Source organism: Lissotriton vulgaris, chromosome 8 (assembly GCF_964263255.1).
Source record: "Lissotriton vulgaris chromosome 8, aLisVul1.2, whole genome shotgun sequence".
NCBI lineage: Eukaryota > Metazoa > Chordata > Amphibia > Caudata > Salamandridae > Lissotriton > Lissotriton vulgaris.
The window spans coordinates 1,226,513,577-1,226,531,933 of NC_141696.1; the positions used below are offsets into that span (position 1 = coordinate 1,226,513,577).

At 46.3% G+C, this 18,357-nt stretch overlaps 1 protein-coding gene across 3 annotated transcripts in view; it reads left to right on the forward strand.

Annotated features, from left to right (window-relative positions):
- The window catches only part of LOC147698523 (uncharacterized), a 583,184-nt gene that overhangs the window by 250,427 nt on the left and 314,400 nt on the right, over positions 1-18,357 (forward strand). For all 3 annotated transcript variants that reach the window (XR_015299347.1, XR_015299348.1, XM_086935123.1), the window contains exon 4: positions 3,146-3,270. Coding sequence is in view for 1 of the 3 variants with exons in the window: in XM_086935123.1 (XP_086791249.1) it covers positions 3,146-3,270 (125 nt within the window). In the remaining 2 variants the exon portion in view is untranslated. The remainder of the gene's footprint in view (positions 1-3,145; positions 3,271-18,357) is intronic.

Below are 18,357 nucleotides of genomic sequence, written 5' to 3' on the forward strand. Positions count from 1 at the left end.
GAACAACTTGAAGGACTGCTACTCTCTTTGTGAACACATATGAACACCCTTTTTTGAAAAACAACTTGATTGATGCACTGTATTCTATACTGTTGCCTCTCTGTTCTCTATTTTTACAACCACACACAACCGCACACACCCACACACACCAACACCCACACACACACACCAACACCCACACACACACACCAACACACACCCACCCACACACACACACCAACACACACCCACACACCCAACCACCCAACCACACACACAACCACACACACACACAACCACACACACAACCACACACACAACCAACCACGCACACAACCAACCACACACAGCTACACATAAAACCACACATACAACCACACACACAATCACACCCAACCACACACCCAACCACACACCCAACCACACCCACACACATACAACCACACACACATACAACCACACACACATACAACCACACACACATACAACCACACACACATACAACCACACACACACCACACACACACCACCTACACACCACCTACACACCACACACACACCACACACAACCACACCCCCCACCACACACACACAACCACACAAACATCTATCTATCACCTTCACTCTATCTATCTGTCGCCCTCACTCTATCTATCACCCTCACTCTATCTATCGCCCTCACTTTATCGCCCTCACTCACTCTATCGCCCTCACTCACTCTATCGCCCTCACTCACTCTATCGCCCTCACTCTATCTATCGCCCTCACTCTATCTATCGCCCTCACTCTATCGCCCTCACTCTATCGCCCTCACTCTATCTATCGCCCTCACTCTATCTATCGCCCTCACTCTATCTATCGCCCTCACTCTATCTATCGCCCTCACTCTATCTATCGCCCTCACTCTATCTATCGCCCTCACTCTATCTATCGCCCTCACTCTATCTATCGCCCTCACTCTATCTATCGCCCTCACTCTATCTATCTATCGCCCTCACTCTATATATCTATCGCCCTCACTCTATCTATCGCCCTAACTCTATTTATCTATCGCCTTCACTCTATTTATCTATCTATCGCCTTCACTCTATTTATCTATCTATCGCCCTAACTCTATTTATCTATCTATCGCCTTCACTCTATTTATCTGTCTATCGCCCTCACTCTATCTGTCTATCGCCCTCACTCTATCTATCGCCCTAACTCTATTTATCTATCTATCGCCCTAACTCTATTTATCTATCTATCGCCTTCACTCTATTTATCTGTCTATCGCCTTCACTCTATTTATCTATCGCCCTAACTCTATTTATCTATCTATCGCCTTCACTCTATTTATCTATCGACTTCACTCTATTTATCTATCGACTTCACTCTATTTATCTATCTTTCGCCCTCCCTCTAGCTATCTATTGCCCTCAATCTATCTATCGCACCACCACAGCATCACTCATGTGCACCACAACATCACTATGCGCTACCACAGCATCACTGAATGCCAGAGCATCACTCGTCGCCACCACATCACTCCGCACCACCACAGCATCAATCTGTACAACCATTCAACAACATGAATATGTTCTCAATGTTTCAACCTTTATTACAAATGTTACAAAAATATGTTAATATTTCACTTCTGTTCTTGGATTTTCGTCACAATAAAATACACTGAACATAATCTTCACAAAAGTTATTTACAAAAGTTTAAGCTATTGCCATTATAAATTACAATAACTTTTATTTAAGTATTAATTATTTAAAAAAATTAAAAGCCATTGTTATTTGTAATATCAATACAAGCAAGTCACGTAAATACAAAACATGTTGCATTACAAATGCTATAGGTGTCACATTTGCAAAAGTTAAAAGTATTGGCATTGTCAATGACAAAGCTATTAATTTCGCTATTTTCAAAACCAACACATAAATAAAAAATGTGTCATTTACAAGACCAATAGCTCAAACTTTCCTAATGCGAGCCCTATTGCATTGCAAATGCTTGCTGTTTCTTCTTTTTCAGCATGACTAGACCCCACAGTACAAAATTATGCTTGCAATTTTTTCACTGTCCCTTATTTCAGAATCGACCTCCATGAAGATTATGAATCAAGGGAGCTCACACCCATGTATACATAGCATCACCAGCCATTTCTGGATGGGTTAGCTTGCTTTGCTCGTGCAAAGTGTATTGTCTCAAAATAGGAGAATATATAATCCAATATAGGTTTGACAGCCAACAAAGTATTCCATGAGCGTTTTGTGTTTCATCGCTTTTATCAAGTGGATGGGTATTGAATAAGTAAATAAAATGAAAATGTGTATGAAAGTTATGCTGGTTATTGCTATGTGATGAAACACCTGACAATGCACCGCACTAATATTGTTTCCTTCTTATTGTGTATTAAAACTGGAAAATAAAGATTAAAAAAAAAAGTTATGCTGGTGAAAGAACAAAATCTTTCTCAAATCAAGTTTTTGGGTAAGCTTAAACGTTAGCAATTGTAGTAATGTGAACTTTGTGCTGATACAATTTACAAACAAGTGCATACATTCTGCGTAGTTTGTGTTAACTGTTTAACGCCTAAACCGCGGTGGCAAATCCGCCGCGGTGCAGGCGTCCTAAGGAGTGGGTGGGGCTGCGATGGCCGTTGGCCGTTCGCAGCACCAGGGAGGGAGTGCTCCGGTTGGCCGACAGGAGCACAGAATGGGTTAATATCAAATATACACATATTGACATGCGTACTTATACTGGAATTCTACGATCCTCTTACTTGAATCTGCCTTCTTGAAATATGAAGAAGAGTAGTGGAAGTGCAAGCAAATTAGGTCTGGAAATATTTCCTATATAAAATATAAATCAATGTAATGCGCCCAAAGGTCAAAGCTATAAAACCCTATAGTACCTTTATCAATTAGGAGTTTTTGGTCTTCTTCCTTTCAGTTAGATGGATTTGTGTTGTTTAAAATTCTCTCTCAACTCATATCCTTCTTCATGGCTACCTGTTTGTTTGGTTGCCCTTCTCTGTGATGAAGCAAAACGTGAAAGCAGATGTCTGTTACCTGCGTGAACGATTGCTTGGGACTGAATGAATGTGTGAGTTTTATACAGCTAACCCTTTAGGTTACTAACTTTTATTTAACTGTTTGCTTTTTTGTTTGTTGATAGTGACTTGCTTGACAAGAGTCCCGAAGGCACAGTCTTAAGCACAGATGACTTTTTTCGTCAGCGTGATGGCTATAACTTTGTTGGAAAAAAGCTTGGAAATGCTCATGAGTGGAATCAAGAGCGAGGTATGTAAGCCATTTTGCGAAATCTATTCTATATCCATTATTGTTGCTTAACATCACTAAGTTAACTTGGAAATGCTGGAGGATAATTCAGGGTGCAAAGACAGGACAAATATTCGCTTAAGAAGTATTGGCGTTTTTTTAACTGGACAGAAGAGAACATCAGAAAGAAGTATTTTTGCATTCGTCTGGTTATATTGAAATCCAGCATGAGTATAGCCAATGTTGCATGCTGAGTCAATACAACAATCACAATCTGAGTCAGTACAACAATGTGATTCAACCGTACATATTTGTTAGATTCAGGCCTGTTGTGCTACACTCTCATTCAGTCCTATTTTACAATAAAAGTAAAATAATAATGCATTTATTATGGCATAGTTAAAATTGCTCACACATAAGACACTGTGTGTGCGTGCATGTGTGTTTGTTTTTGTCACCATGATTTGAAGTGTCCACCGACTAATCTTTAATTGTTAACAGCCTTCAAAGTTGGTTCAGTAGTTCAACACTGATTGTATTATAACTCTTTTCCAAACATGGTGAGTAACTAATGGATGCTGTTTAGTAATCGGACTGCGATCTGAAGCGTGTATGTTGAATACACCCAAGAAACAAAATTAAAACAAAATTGGGTATAGTAGTTGTATCCTAGTGATCTGCACTGTACTGTGATTGCAGATTAATTTTGTTTCAATCACATAAATGATAGTATCTGCTCCAGTGGCCTTCATTATGGAGGGACTGGTTTTGTGTGGACACTGTATGTTATGTTTAACATAACCTGTATTCATTCGGTAACAAACAATCCTCGGAGGGATATGCTTTTAAGAGTAGTATAATCCTTAGTTTAACTTTATCGGGACAACTTTGGGTATAGTCTTTCTTAACTGATAGAACACAAGCTGTCAGTCTGACAACTTACTTCTCGGAAGCTCGCAAACTCCTCTGCTGAGTGCCTCAAGATTAATCGCTCAGCCCCACCCTTTTCAACACATATATGATCCTTCTGGCCAATGTCATCTGCGCACATGACATCAACATCCTCTCCTACACCAAGGATGCACAACTCATACTCTCCTTCTCGGAAAAGACCCCCAACACAAGAAACAAGGTTGCAGCCTGCATGACCAAAATCACTAGCTGAATGAAAGCCAGCTGTCTCAAGCTCAACACTGACAAGACCGAAGTAGAGGTCTTCAGCAAGAAAACCTCACCATGTGACTCCAACTGGTGGCGGGCTGAACTCTGCCCTATACCAAGCATCAATGCCAGGAACCTCACAATAGTCATCAATGGCAAACTGGACATGATCGCACAAGTCAACACTGTCACTGCATCCTGCTTCCACACCCTGATGATGCTGAAGAAGATCACTAAATGGCCCCTAAGCAACCTTAGAAAAACGGTCACTCATGCCCTAGTCACCAGCAATTAGTTTAAACCAAAGGGGTTTCGTCCGTTCTGGGAGCCTGGCAGGACGTCTACTACATTTTTTCAAACAAGGGGTACCAGGCCACCAATTTCAGTACTGCTAATTAATACTGCAGATTCGAAATACAACGCAACAAATCATTGTATTTTACTTTCATATTTGTATTGATTCAACTTCATTTCAAACAACTGTTCATTACTCTTGATGCATAGGAGGAATACACATTTAATTCAGTATATTGTGCGAATCAAAATTGTGTGAAAAACATTTTACAAAAACATATTATAATCAAAAACAAAGACAAAACACTGTTGTATTTGCATCAATTAATTACACCAGTCCAAATTTCTACAATTGCCTGCCAAAATTCAAAGTCTATGTGGCACTATGACAGGCAGGCTGCGGGGAAAATAATTTTTTCTAAAAGTTCGCTCTTGGGGTATGTTTCAATTATGACACCCTCACCAGAGTCCCATTCAATGTTAGTCCCTCGCAGACGATTAAAGACGTGCCGACGCGTTTCCAATCCTCTTCTGCATTGGGGGATTATCATCAGGGCTTTAGACCACGGTGTAATCCTGGTAATTAACAAAATAATATATAATGAGTAGCGCCCTTCTTTGCCTCTCCTTATCAAACTTTTAAATAAACCAGCCCACTAAGTACATACCAAGAGTTTCTTAGAGCGTTTGATGGGGTTCTTTTAAAGGTCCATCTTCTGTCCCTAAACACAACCAAATTGATCTTATATAAGTTTGAGTCTGACGTTATGGGACAATCTTAACTACTATCATTGTTATTTATGACTTAGAGTTGGAAGCACTTACTGGAGTCTTCGTACATCTATTTAGATGACTCCCCACTTGTGTTTGTGTTTCCAGACACGGTCAACCTAGGACGTTTTGAATTCACCCTGCAAACAATTAAATTGCCATTGTTTATACAGAACTAAATTGCTCACTGTTTGTGTCTTAGGAAGAGCTTTCCACAGCATTTCTCTTACTTGTATGAAAGGTTCCTCTTCTACCAGATGAATTGTATCCTCATCTAAATTTGGGGCAGCATCATTTCCTGTCGCAACCAGACAGAGGAAACTTGTTTTCTTTTTTTTAAAACGCAGTGTAAATGGAAAGCTATTTGTTTAAATGTGTGCTTTCATTGTCCTTATTAATCTGTCTGCTGCAGCCCATTATGTTATTACATTGCACGTTGTCGTGATGGAGTACTTGAACCACTGTGACATTTTTGTTCTGTATGGCAGTTTCACCGCCCGTCTACTTCACATTTCATAACCGTGTTTGCGGCGGGTTTCACTTACTTTGCAGCTGTGTTCTTCTGGCATAGATTCAGTCTTCTCTCACCAAACGTGTATCACTCGATGCTTGTGCTGTCTCTGCCTTTATGCGTGTCATCATCGTGTTCCTTGTCCCTTTGGATTCTGGGACTTGTGGTTCCAATGTTCAAGTTTGTGCTTGGTTCAACTCGCTTAGCTCATTCAATCCTCTTGTTGTACAATGGAACTTTAGAATTAGATACGCTTCTTTTTTAGCCAGCATATTTTCTAAATTGCCTCCGCGTGGGGGCAATTTAATACCGGATAGTACAGTCCATTGAAAGTCTCTTTCTGAATGTTGTTGGTCAACAAAATGTTGCTCCATTGGGGCGGTCAGTACTTGATTTTTGATGCGCAATCTATGTTGTACGATTCGCTGGTTCACCTGTTGGGTCGTTTTGCCAATGTATATTTGAGAACATGGGCATTTGATCGCATAAATGGTATTCCTAGTTTTACAGTTAGTGAACTCCTTGTGTGTCCATTTAATGCCGTCATGTATAAACTCATGGCCCTCAATTGTCGTACCGCAGACGGAGCTGTTCCCACATTTTCTGTGACCTTGAACGGGGGGTAACTTCCACTGCGTGTGCAAATCACTGACTGGCGTTGGTGTTCGTCCCAAGAGCGCTCTGATTATTTTTTGCCCAATGTTTTTATTTTTGCGCATGGCAAATAGAGGTTTTTCCATCTGGAGGTCCAATCCGGTTAAAGATGCCAATTTGATAGGATGATCTTCTTGTATTTATTGGTATGTGGACCAAATGTGGATACACACACCAGTTTCTCCATAGGAGGTTTCACTTTTGATTAGCAGGGTGTCTCGTTGTGTATACCAAGCTCTTTTGACAGCGTGTTTCAACAATTTTTGGGGATAACCTCAATCTCTTAATTGGTCGTTAAAGATGGATGCATTAACCATAAAATCTTCTTTGCGCGCGCAATTGCGCCTTATTCTTAGTAGCTGTCCGTATGGTAAATTGTTTTTCAGATTTTTGGGTTGGGAGCTCCGATAGTGTAAGATGGTGTTTCTGTCAGTGGATTTCCGATGTAGTGTTGTAGTTAGTTTCTGATTCTCTTCAAATACTTCCACGTCAAGAAATGTCAATACTGATCGACTTTTTGTCATGGTAAATTTGATATCTGGATGTCTTGCGTTTAACCATTCATGGAATTGTGTTAGTCGCTCTTCAGGGCCACTCCACACGCACCAGACGTCGTCAATGTACCTGTACCACTGTGTGACACAGTCGCTAAATAGATTATCGTTGTCGATAAATTTTTGTTCAAACAGGGCCATGAACAATATGGCCATTTCAGGTGCAAAAGGACACCCCATTGCTGAGCCCTTTACCTGCATATAGAACGTGTTCTCAAGCCTGAAATAATTACGTTTCAATGCAATTCGATCCAGATCTAGGTTGAAAGCTGTCTGGACTCGGTGTGGTCTTGCACGTGTTTCAAGATAAAACTCCATGGCTTCCAGCTCTTCGTCCTGGGGGATTTGTGTATAAAGTGATGTTGCGTCGAAGGACACTAGCCACTGCAAATTACTGTTAAATGATTGACCTACAATTTTATTCGAGAAGTCAGTAGTGTCTCGCAAATATGAGGGTACTTGGTTGATGAACTGCTTCAAGAAAATGTCAACATATTTGGCCACTGGCTCTAATATTGATTCACACCCGAAGACAATCGGTCTCCCGGGCGGGTCTGTCATATTTTTGTGGATTTTGGGTAGGAAGTAAATGACCGGGATACGCGGATTTGTTTTGTTCAAGTAGTCATACTCCTTCGGTCCCAGGATTCCTTCGTCCAGGCCCAATTTGAGTTTTCCTTTTATCTCTTCCTCGATAAGGTGGGTGGGATCTTCACTCAGCGGTCTGTACCATTCTTTGTTCAAAATTTGTTTGTTCGCTTCTGCTATATACAGGTCTCTGGCCCACACTACAAGTGCTCCCCCCTTGTTGGCGGGCTTTATAATCACAGATTCTTCATTCTGTAAGTTCTTAATCGCCTTGTGCTGTTGTTTCGATATGTTCATTTGAACATATTGTTTTTGTTTTTCAAGTTGAATAATTGAAGACATGACTGCTTGTTCAAACGCGATCAATTGTTTTGGCATCAGGTGTGGTGGAGGGGTAAACGTAGATTCTGTAGTAGGGGATCTCTGTGTATAGTCATAATCTAGTGAATAGTCCAGCCCATGTGCGTGGACCCCGGCAATCAAAAATATTCTCTTAAGTTGTCAAAACATGCAGAAAACTGCAAAGACACTTAAGAGAGAATTTAAAGACAAATAATGCAGCCTATATCCACAAGCTACACTGTCCAGTTCTTCATCTGGAAATTCCACCAAATAACACCACATATAATACAGCCTGCCCAGTTTCTACCATAGAGAAACTTGCCTCCCCCAGTAAAAGACACTGGAATGATAGAGAGGAAGGCATGGACAGACAAGCCCCATAGGCTGCCATTATGTGGCTTAAATAGGATACTGTACCTTTAAGAGAACTTTGCAGAACTTCTCCCACTATCCCAGAATGCATAGCAGGTCCCTCTACTTTCAGTTCTTTTTTCCGGCTCCTGCTTACAGGACCCTGGCATTGAGCTCTTCCTTGTTTCAAGGGTTTATTGGATATTTTGGCACTTTTGTCTTTTAAAAGTGTTTCAGTTTACTTCTTGGTGTTCTCTTTCTCTTTTGTGTGCTGTTTCAGGCGTTTTAGGGCTCTAAAATGCCTGGCCTTTTTGATAAGTGTCCAGCATGTGGGAGGAAGAGGGCCAAGAGTGATCCCCACGATGTCTGCATCGTCTGCCTCCCTGAAGATCATGTCCCTGAGGACTGTGTCATCTGCCAGCAGTTTACTGCTCGGACTCTGAGGGACAGGATGAAGATCAGGCTTTCTGGCCTTGAGGAGAGGCGTCTGCAGGCTGCAGGTGGGTCTGGGCAGGTTGGGAAGGTTCCCTCTGCCTCTGCTGAGGCCTCTGGGGGGCTCCCCAGAGGCAGGAAGTCCAGCAAACGGTCTCGGTCTCCGTCGACGTCGATTGCATCGACGACGACGTCGAGAGGGATGACGGCGGTGTGCTCCCCTTCTCCCCGGGGCTCCTGGTCGAGACGGCGTGACGGCTCGACGTAGAAGATCATGGAGAGGTCGCCGTCGAAGCCACCGTCGACGTCATCGTCCTCGTCGACGTCAAGGTCTTCCTATCGACGTCGGAGACGAAGTGACAAGCATCGGCGCTTGCCGTCGAGGCGACACCGTCGAAGCACCGGTCGACATCGAGGGGCTCCTCGACGTCGAGAGCATCAAGACGGCGGAATCGACGCTCGTCGTCGAGGAAGGAACGTTCAACGTCGCGGAGGCGGCGTACGACGTCACGGAGGAAGAGGTCGACGTCGAGGGGTCGGCGTTCGACGTCGAGGAAGAGGAGGTCGACGTCGCAGAGGCGGCGTTCGACGCCGGAGTCGCGGAGGCGACGTTCGACGCCAGAAAAGCGACGCTCAGCGTCGAGAAGAAAGAGGCCGGCGTCTGGGAGTCGTTCTGCCTCTCCAAAACGGCGCAAGAGGGATTCTGGTCCCAGAAGTCAGACTGCGTTTAGTGGAGGACGCAAGAGGAAGCGATCACCTGCTGAAGGGGCTAGATCTCAGCCCCCTTCGCCTAAGGGGTCACCGGGCTCGGTGTACTCAGAGGTGTACATGCCATCTCGGCCTCGGTCGCCACCTCCACCTGTTCCTAAAGAGGATCCTCCACCCAACCCTCCACTTCCGTCAGGCGACCCACCACCACCACCAGTCCCTCCGCATGGGCCCGCCCCGCAGCCGAGGGTTCCTCCGCCGAGGTCCACTTCGCTGCCGTCTTTGCCTGTACCTCCTAAGGGGACTCCAAAACCGAAACCCCGAGAGGAGCCAAGGAAGACCCCACCACGGAAACCGGTGGAGCGGCCACGGGCTGGCAGGTCTCGCTCTCGCTCTGGGAGAAGGGAGAGATCGCGACACAGATCGTCCACGAGGTCGCAACACCGCCATAGGAGGCGCGAATCTCGCTCCCACACAAGGTCCTCTGGTACCAGAGACTATTCTCCTACCTTGTCGGAGTCCCCGGACACGAGGGAGTCCCCGATTGATGACCTGGTGGCGTTCCATGATGTCCTTTTAAGGGGCGCTGCGAAGTTGGGCATATCCTTGACGGTGCCTACTCCTAAAACTTCAGTCATTTTTGAGACATTGCATCAAAAACACCTGTCTCGTCCTCTCCTGCCTCTGGTGCCGGGCCTGGAGGAACCGGCTATGGCCCTTTTTCTCACCCCTGCGGTGACAAAGGCGGCTCCGTCGAGGCTGCTGAAGAAGTACCGGGCTCCCGACTCGGACCCGGCCTTTCTGAGGGCGGAACCCCCTCCTGACTCTGTAATTGTGACGGCGGCCCTCAAGCAACATGCTACCTCCCCGTCATCCACGGTTCCCCCGGATAAGGAGTCCAGATGGATGGATTCAGCAGGGAGGAAAGTGTGTGGAACATTGGCTACCTCCATGAAGGCTGCGAGTGCCACAGCGCTGTTGGGACGCTACGACCACGCCCTCTGGGACTCCCTCCAGCAGTTTGCGGAGCTGTTGCCCCGCGAGAAGCGCGAGGACTTCCAGGAAGTGCTGAATGAAGGGATGCAGGTGGCTAACCAGATTATCAGCGCTGCAGCGGACTCTTCCTTGTTGGCAGCTCATGGGTTCTGCCATGGGGTTAATCAACGACGTCATGCCTGGCTCTGTCTTACGTCCCTGAAACCGGACGCACAGCAGAGGGTGGCCAACCTACCATTCTCCGGCGAGACCCTCTTCGGGAAGCATGCGGACGATGAGATGGCCCCATGAAGGCGGAGGCCAAAACGCTCACGGCTGTGGGCCTGGAGAAGCCCAAAGACACAAAGAAGTCGTACCGCCCGTTCCAACGGCGGTTCGGTGGGCAAGGCAGAGGACGTGGCCGGGCTTCGGGACAGTCACAACAACAACAGTTCCGTAAGCCATTCCAGAAGCGCCAGAAGGGCAGAGGAGACCAGCAGTCGGCTCCGGCGCCCAAGGGCCAGGCTGGGTCTAGGCCCTAGGAACCTACTTCCCCCGGATCTGTTACCCACTCCGGTAGGGGGAAGCATCCAATTTTTTCTGACAGAGTGGAGAAAAATTACTCAGGACAAGTGGGTGCTGAATATTGTTTGCAATGGATGCAGTCTTCGGTTCACCAGCCCTCCTCCAGCAATTCCACCGGTCAGCTCGCAGTTTCAGCTGCACGAGCTTCAGGCGGAAGCGGATATCCTGTTAAGGAAAAGGGCGATAGAAGACGTACCTCTGTCTCAGAGAGGAAGAGGTCTGTACTCCCGGTTCTTTCTGGTTCGCAAGAAGGACAAGAACGAGTTCAGGCCCATTCTGGACTTGCGACAGGCAAACAAATGGATTCGCAGGGAAAAGTTTCGTATGCTGTCGTTGCATCAGATTTATCCTCAGTTGCAACAGGGAGACTGGCTATGTGCTATAGACCTACAGGATGCTTACTTCCATGTGCCCATTGCACACAAACACAGGAAGTTCCTGCGGTTCCAAGTCGGCGCCAATCATTATCAAAACACAGTACTCCCATTCGGACTGAAGTCTGCGCCGAGAACATTCTCGAAGTGCATGGCGGTGGTAGCAGCACACCTGAGGAAGAACAAGGTGTTCGTCTACCCGTACCTGGACGATTGGTTGATCAAGGCATCCTCCTTCTCGGAAGCGCGAGCACACTTCCAGAAGACGTGCGTTCTCTTGAACAAGCTGGGGCTGCACATCAACATGGCCAAGTCTGTCCCGACTCCGGTCCAATGCATACAGAACTTGGGAGCCTCCATCAATACGCTGTCAGCAAGCATGTCTCCTTCGGAAGAGCGACGATTATCTCTCCTTCGGAAGGCTCAGGCTCTTATGACAACTCCATCTACAACAGTGAGGACGGTGTCTTCTCTACTGGGATCGATGGCCTCTTGTATCTTCCTGACGCCACACGCACGGCTGCACATGAGACCGCTGCAGGAGTGCTTGGAGGACCAGTGGGATCAGAGGAAAGGATCTTGGGACGACAAGATTCGACTGTCGCTGCATGCTCTTCAGTCTCTGAAGTGGTGGTGTTCAGCGGAGAATCTCCTCAGAGGGGTTCCCTTTCACAAGGACATTCCCACGCAGACTGTCGTGACGGATGCTTCTCTCCGGGGATGGGGAGCGCACTCCAGGACTCTAAAGATTCAAGGAACGTGGTCACCGATGGAGGCCACGTATCACATCAATTTCCTGGAACTCAGAGCTGTTCACTTGGCACTGAAGGCCTTTCTTCCGTCCTTCCAGACCAACTCTCTGCTTGTACAGACGGACAATACCACCACGATGCATTACCTCAACAAGCAGGGGGGCTCGAGATCACGCACTCTGTCACAGGAGGCGCAACCGATCTGGAACTGGCTCCTAGCCAGAGGACTGACGATAACGGCTACCCATCTGCCAGGTGTGCAGAATGTTCAGGCAGACGCACTGAGCAGACTGGTTCAGGAAAACCACAAGTGGGTCATAAACGACGAAGTACTAGGAGAAGTCTTCGCAAGGTGGGGAACTCCAGACGTAGATTTGTTCGCCACCGCCGAAAACCGCAAGTGCAGAGACTTCGCCTCCAGGTACTACCAGCAAGGGGCGCTGGGGAATGCGTTATGGATCGACTGGACGAACAGCTTTCTGTACGCCTTTCCTCCCATTCCTCTGATTCCGGCGGTGCTCATCAAGCTGGCCCGGTCCAGGGCTCGGATGATACTCATTGCCCCGGAGTGGCCCAGGCAGTGGTGGTTCACTGACCTACTTCACCTGTCTCTCCTTCCTCGCATTCGGTTGCTGTGCAGGCCGGACCTTCTCACGAAGTTCGGGGGACGGATGTTGCACCCCAACCTCTCGTCTTTGAGTTTGGCGGCATGGCTCCTGAGATAGTGCAATATGGCCATCTGAATCTGCCTGAGGATTGCATGGACATACTGAAGGAGTCTAAGAGGCCTTCCACTCGGACTTCATATGCTTACAAGTGGAAGAGGTTTTGTATCTGGTGTCAGTCTAAGAACCATGACCCTACGACCTGTAAGGAAGATGTCATCCTTCCTTACCTTTTACATTTGGCGCAGTCTGGCCTTAATGTGCATTCCATTAAGGTTCATCTTGCTGCATTGACTGCCTACAGGAAATGCCCTTCACAGACTTCCTTTTTCCAGATCCCTGTGATCAAAAATTTTCTGGAAGGATTGAAGAAAGTATTCCCTCCTGTCAGGCTTCCTTCGCCTTCATGGGAATTGAATGTGGTACTGTCCAGATTGATGAAGGAGCCTTTTGAACCTATTCATAAGGCTTCGTTGCAGCACCTGTCCTGGAAGGCGGCGTTCCTCGTGGCCATTACATCGGCCCGCAGGGTGAGTGAAATTCAGGCGTTGTGTTGTACTGAACCTTATACCGTGTTTCATGCTGCTAAGGTTGTTATGCGCACTCACCCTAAATTTCTTCCCAAGGTTATTTCTGATTTTCATGTCAACCAGACTATAACTTTGCCTACGTTTTTTCAGAACCCTTCGTCTCCAGCGGAAAGGTCTCTCCATTCCCTGGATGTTAGGAGGGTGTTGAAATTTTATCTGGATAAAGCCAAAGATATTCGTAGGTCTGACCAGTTGTTTATTAATTATGGATCAGTCAGGACGGGTCTTGCTACCTTTAAGCAGTCCATCTCTAGGTGGATTGTGTCCTGCATTCAACTAGGTTACCAAAAAGATAATAAGACCTTAGGGGGTAAGCCTAAGGCTCATTCCACCAGGGGCAAAGCTGCCACGACGGCTCTGCTCCGTAACGTGCCGATTGCTGAAATCTGCAAGGCAGCCACTTGGAAGTCGGTTCATACCTTTACTAAGCATTACTGCCTGGACACTGACGCCAGGGCAGACGCTCAGGTTGGGCAGGCTTCGCTGCGGAATTTGTTCGCACAGTATTGGCGTTATTTTCTTCTCCACCGCCGCTTTGGTGTGGGGATGGGCTTGCCATTCTATTCACTAGATTATGACTATACACAGAGATCCCCTACTACAGAAGGAGTAGTTTCTGTCCTGTAACTCCAGTTCTGTAGTAGGGGTATCTCTGTTATAGTCATAAGCACCCGCCCTCCTCCCCGGTGGAGATATTTTGTCATGTACGGGATGCGACAGGTCTGGCGTGCTTCGCCTTCAAAAATAACTGAAAGTAGAGGGACCTGCTATGCATTCTGGGATACTGGGAGAAGTTCTGGAAAGTTCTCTTAAAGGCACAGTATCCTATTTAAGCCACATAATGGCAGCCTATGGGGCATGTCTGTCCATGCCTTCCTCTCTATCATTCCAGTGTCTTTTACTGGGGGAGGCAAGTTTCTCTATGGTAGAAACTGGGCAGGCTGTATTATATGTGGTGTTATTTGGTGGAATTTCCAGTTGAAGTACTGGACAGTGTAGCTTGTGGATATAGGCTGCATTATTTGTCTTTAAATTCTCTCTTAACAGTCTTTGCAGTTTTCTGCATGTTTTGACAATTTAAGAGATTATTTTTGATTGCCGGGGTCCACGCACATGGGCGGGACTATTCACTAGATTAGGACTATAACAGAGATACCCCTACTGCTGAACTGGAGTTACAGGACAGAAACTACTCCTTTTTTGGTTAGGCCCGATGCTTCTTTGTTTCCTTGGTGTTCTTTTCCTGCAAAAAACACCTTCAATCGAATCTTTCGAAAGAGATCCAATGTCTCTATTTTCAAATTCACAAAGTCAGTCCGTATTGAGGGGACAAATTTTATTCCCAACTCCAGAACGGATTTTTCGGCTTGAGTTAGTACTCTTGATGATAAATTGACTATGGACTTGGTATTCAACTCTTGTAATAGTTCTTGCGGGTTCTCATTTCCCATTGTGGTTGAGGTGGCTTGAAGCGTACTCTGTTTCTTGGGTTGCCTTGTTCTAAAAAAGGACCCTGTCGCTTAGATGTCCCTTCTCGGGGATTTGTGTCACCAGATGAGTTCCTTGGTATTGAGTTAACACTCTGCGTGCTTCTACTTGTGTGTAGTAAGGGTATACAGTTTAGTTTAGTTTAGTTTAGATAAGGGTTTACAGTTTCAATGTTGACATTTTTTGTATCCTTCTCAAATTTGTTGGTCTTGAAATTAATTGTATTGTCCTTGAAGGTCTGTAACTCCTTTTCAATTTTCTCTAGCAATGCTCTGGCGTCGGCTTCAGAGTGATTGTTTCTAATGGATATAGTTATGCCCTCAAGTTCTTCAAGTTCTTTTTGACATATGCGGGCTGCAGTCTCGATAGTATGTACCATTAAGTCTTGGCTACACTTTGGGCTGATGAAGCTGAATCCCTTTTTATATTCGGGATCCTTGGTAAAGACCACAATGATATTCTTTACTTGCAATCCCCACTGGATGGTCCCTGCTCTTAAATGGGATAAGAGGAAATGCCCATGTAGCTCAGTCTTAATCTGTTTTTTGCTTTACCTTATTAATTTGTCAGACTCATTTTGTTTTTTAGCTGTGGCGCTTAGATGTATGGAGGAGAAGGGGGAAGGATTAGAGAGTAAATTCTGAATGTGTGTTTCAGTGAATGAAAGGGTATCCTTTTCTGCCATCGTTTATGTTGGAGGCGACTGTGGTCGGCTCCAACAATAAGATAAATTTCTTTCTGAATTTCTTGTAGGCTTATTCTTCGCTATATATAAACGAAAGGGGTTTCGTCCGTTCTGGGAGCCTGGCAGGACGTCTAATACATTTTTTCAAACAAGGGGTACAAGGCCACCAATTTCAGTACTGCTAATTAATACTGCAGATTCGAAATACAACGCAAAAAATCATTGTACTTTACTTTCATATTTGGATTGATTCAACTTCATTTCAAACAATGTTAATTACTCTTGATGCATAGGAGGAATACACATTTCATTCAATATATTGTGCGAATCAAAATTGTATAAAAAACATTTTACAAAAACATATTATAATCAAAGACAAAACATTATTTGCATCAATTAATTACACCAGTCCAAAATTTCAACAATTGCCTGCCAAAATTCAAATTCTATGTGGCAATATGACAGGCAGGCTGCGGGGAAAATAATTTTTTCTAAAAGTTCGCTCTCTGGGTATGTTTCAATTAGGACACCCTCACTAGAGTCCCATTCAATGTTGGTCCCTCGCAGACACAGTCACCAGCAAGTCGGACTAGAGAAAGACCCTCAATGCTGGTATCACCAAGTAACTTACTAGAAGACGACAAACAATCTAGAACTCAGCAGCTAGACTCCTCCTCAACCTCCCACGCAGAACTCACTCCACACCTCAGAAAGCTCCACTGACTCTCTATATACAAATGTACTTCTTTCAAATTCCTCACACACACATTCAAGGCAGTACATAACTTTGGCCCTAACCAAGTCGCCCCACCTAAGTCACATCTCCTTCCACCAACCACCCATGCACCTCCGCTCTGCATGATTCCTACTCACACACCCATGCATACAAGTAAACTGATCAGAACCGGCATTCTCTTACATTCTTCATAAAGCGTGGAACAGCCTCCCATTCCGCATGTTATGTTATGTTATGTTAATTGTTTATTTATTCAGCGCACGTACGCTCATGGGCTTCATGGCGCTATTGAACAGTGGGTTTGAAGACATAACACAGCAAGGCATTTTCGGCAGTCATCTATTTAGAGTATGCCTGTTTAAAAAGCCAGGTCTTGAAAGCATGTCTAAAAGAAAGAAGGTTTTCAGTTTGTCGCAATGATTGTGGCAAGAAGTTCCAAAGGGAGGCTGCAAGGTAGTGAAAACTGCTGCCTCCCTGACGTTTTTTAGGTCGAGCCTAGACGAAAGCAAAGCGAAGCTTTGCTGTCTAGGTCGACAACTTATGTAATCACTTTCAGGGGAATGTGGACAGGAGCCTGTCACGAGCGTAGCGTCTCCTGCCGGAGATTCTACCTCGTGAGCGCGCACGCCCAGCGCCGTGCACGTCCCCTGCCACAGACACACGCGCGCAGGCAGGCAGACACATGCACACACGGAGTCCCCCGCAGGCCGGAACACAGCACTAGCTCTCATGTGTTTTTCATAGTTGCTGTTCGTGATATAGAAGTCAATGTGTATCATCCTATGACCCACCCTGTCCTATGAAGCTGAGCCCCGCCCCCCGGCTCTAGCCATGCATTTGAAGCCGCGTTCACGAGTTGTGGAGCGTCCCGCCTCCCTTTAGACCGGGCTGCGCACCCTGAATCCCCCAGCCAGGGTCCGGGTCCCCGAGACTCACCTAGCGTCCCGCCTCCCTTCAGACCGGGCTGCGCACCCTGAATCCCCCAGCCAGGGTCCGGGTCCGCGAGACTCACCTAGCGTCCCGCCTCCCTTCAGACCGGGCTGCGCACCCTGAATCCCCCAGCCAGGGTCCGGGTCCGCGAGACTCACCTAGCGCCTCCCCGCGCAGCACCAAGAGGCAGAGGAAAAGCGAGATGAGGAGTGGAGGTACCATGGCGGTGGCGGCTGTACCGGGATTCAATACAACATCTGCCTTCTGATGGGTGGAGAGAGCGACCAATCAGAGCACCGCACACATTTGACGGAAGAATCGCAGTAGTCGTGCAAATGCTAGGACAGCAGCGGTTCGTGCGCGTGACACACAGCTTCCGGGACAAACAAAGACCACGGGTGGACACGCCCTCCTGACCGGCTCATTCACTTTTACCGCGAAAACAAGAATGATGGGCCTGGATCTCTGGCAACGCTTGTCATCATCGCGCACATTTCACGACAGCAACAAGACGGGAATACAAATAGAGAAATAAACGGGAGTTCCGACTCACAAAGGTTCCTTCTCAGTAGTATCGTTCTCGTACTACAGCAACAACCAATTGAAAGGAGCCACTCCACCTGCACGAAGCACATTTTGTATTTATTTATTAATTTATTTGTTGCGTTTTTCTCTCGCGCGGACTTTACCCGAAGGTGTCCGAGGCTTCACAATAGGAACGTTAATGATACATGAGGTGGGCATGTTACAAAAGCAAACGTTACATTATATGAGGTAAAGGTGACACTTGTGCAGGTATCAAGAGCAAACAAAATTCGCTTTCTGCCCCTCATCCCTGTCTATAGGTGCGGAGAGCGTCTTTGTGTCTGAGCATCTACCGGCACAGCTCTTGCTCTTCCCCGCCTGTGCTCTGAGCGCAGGGATGCTCCCTCAGGAAACGCGCTGAGCCAGCTCAGGTGTGC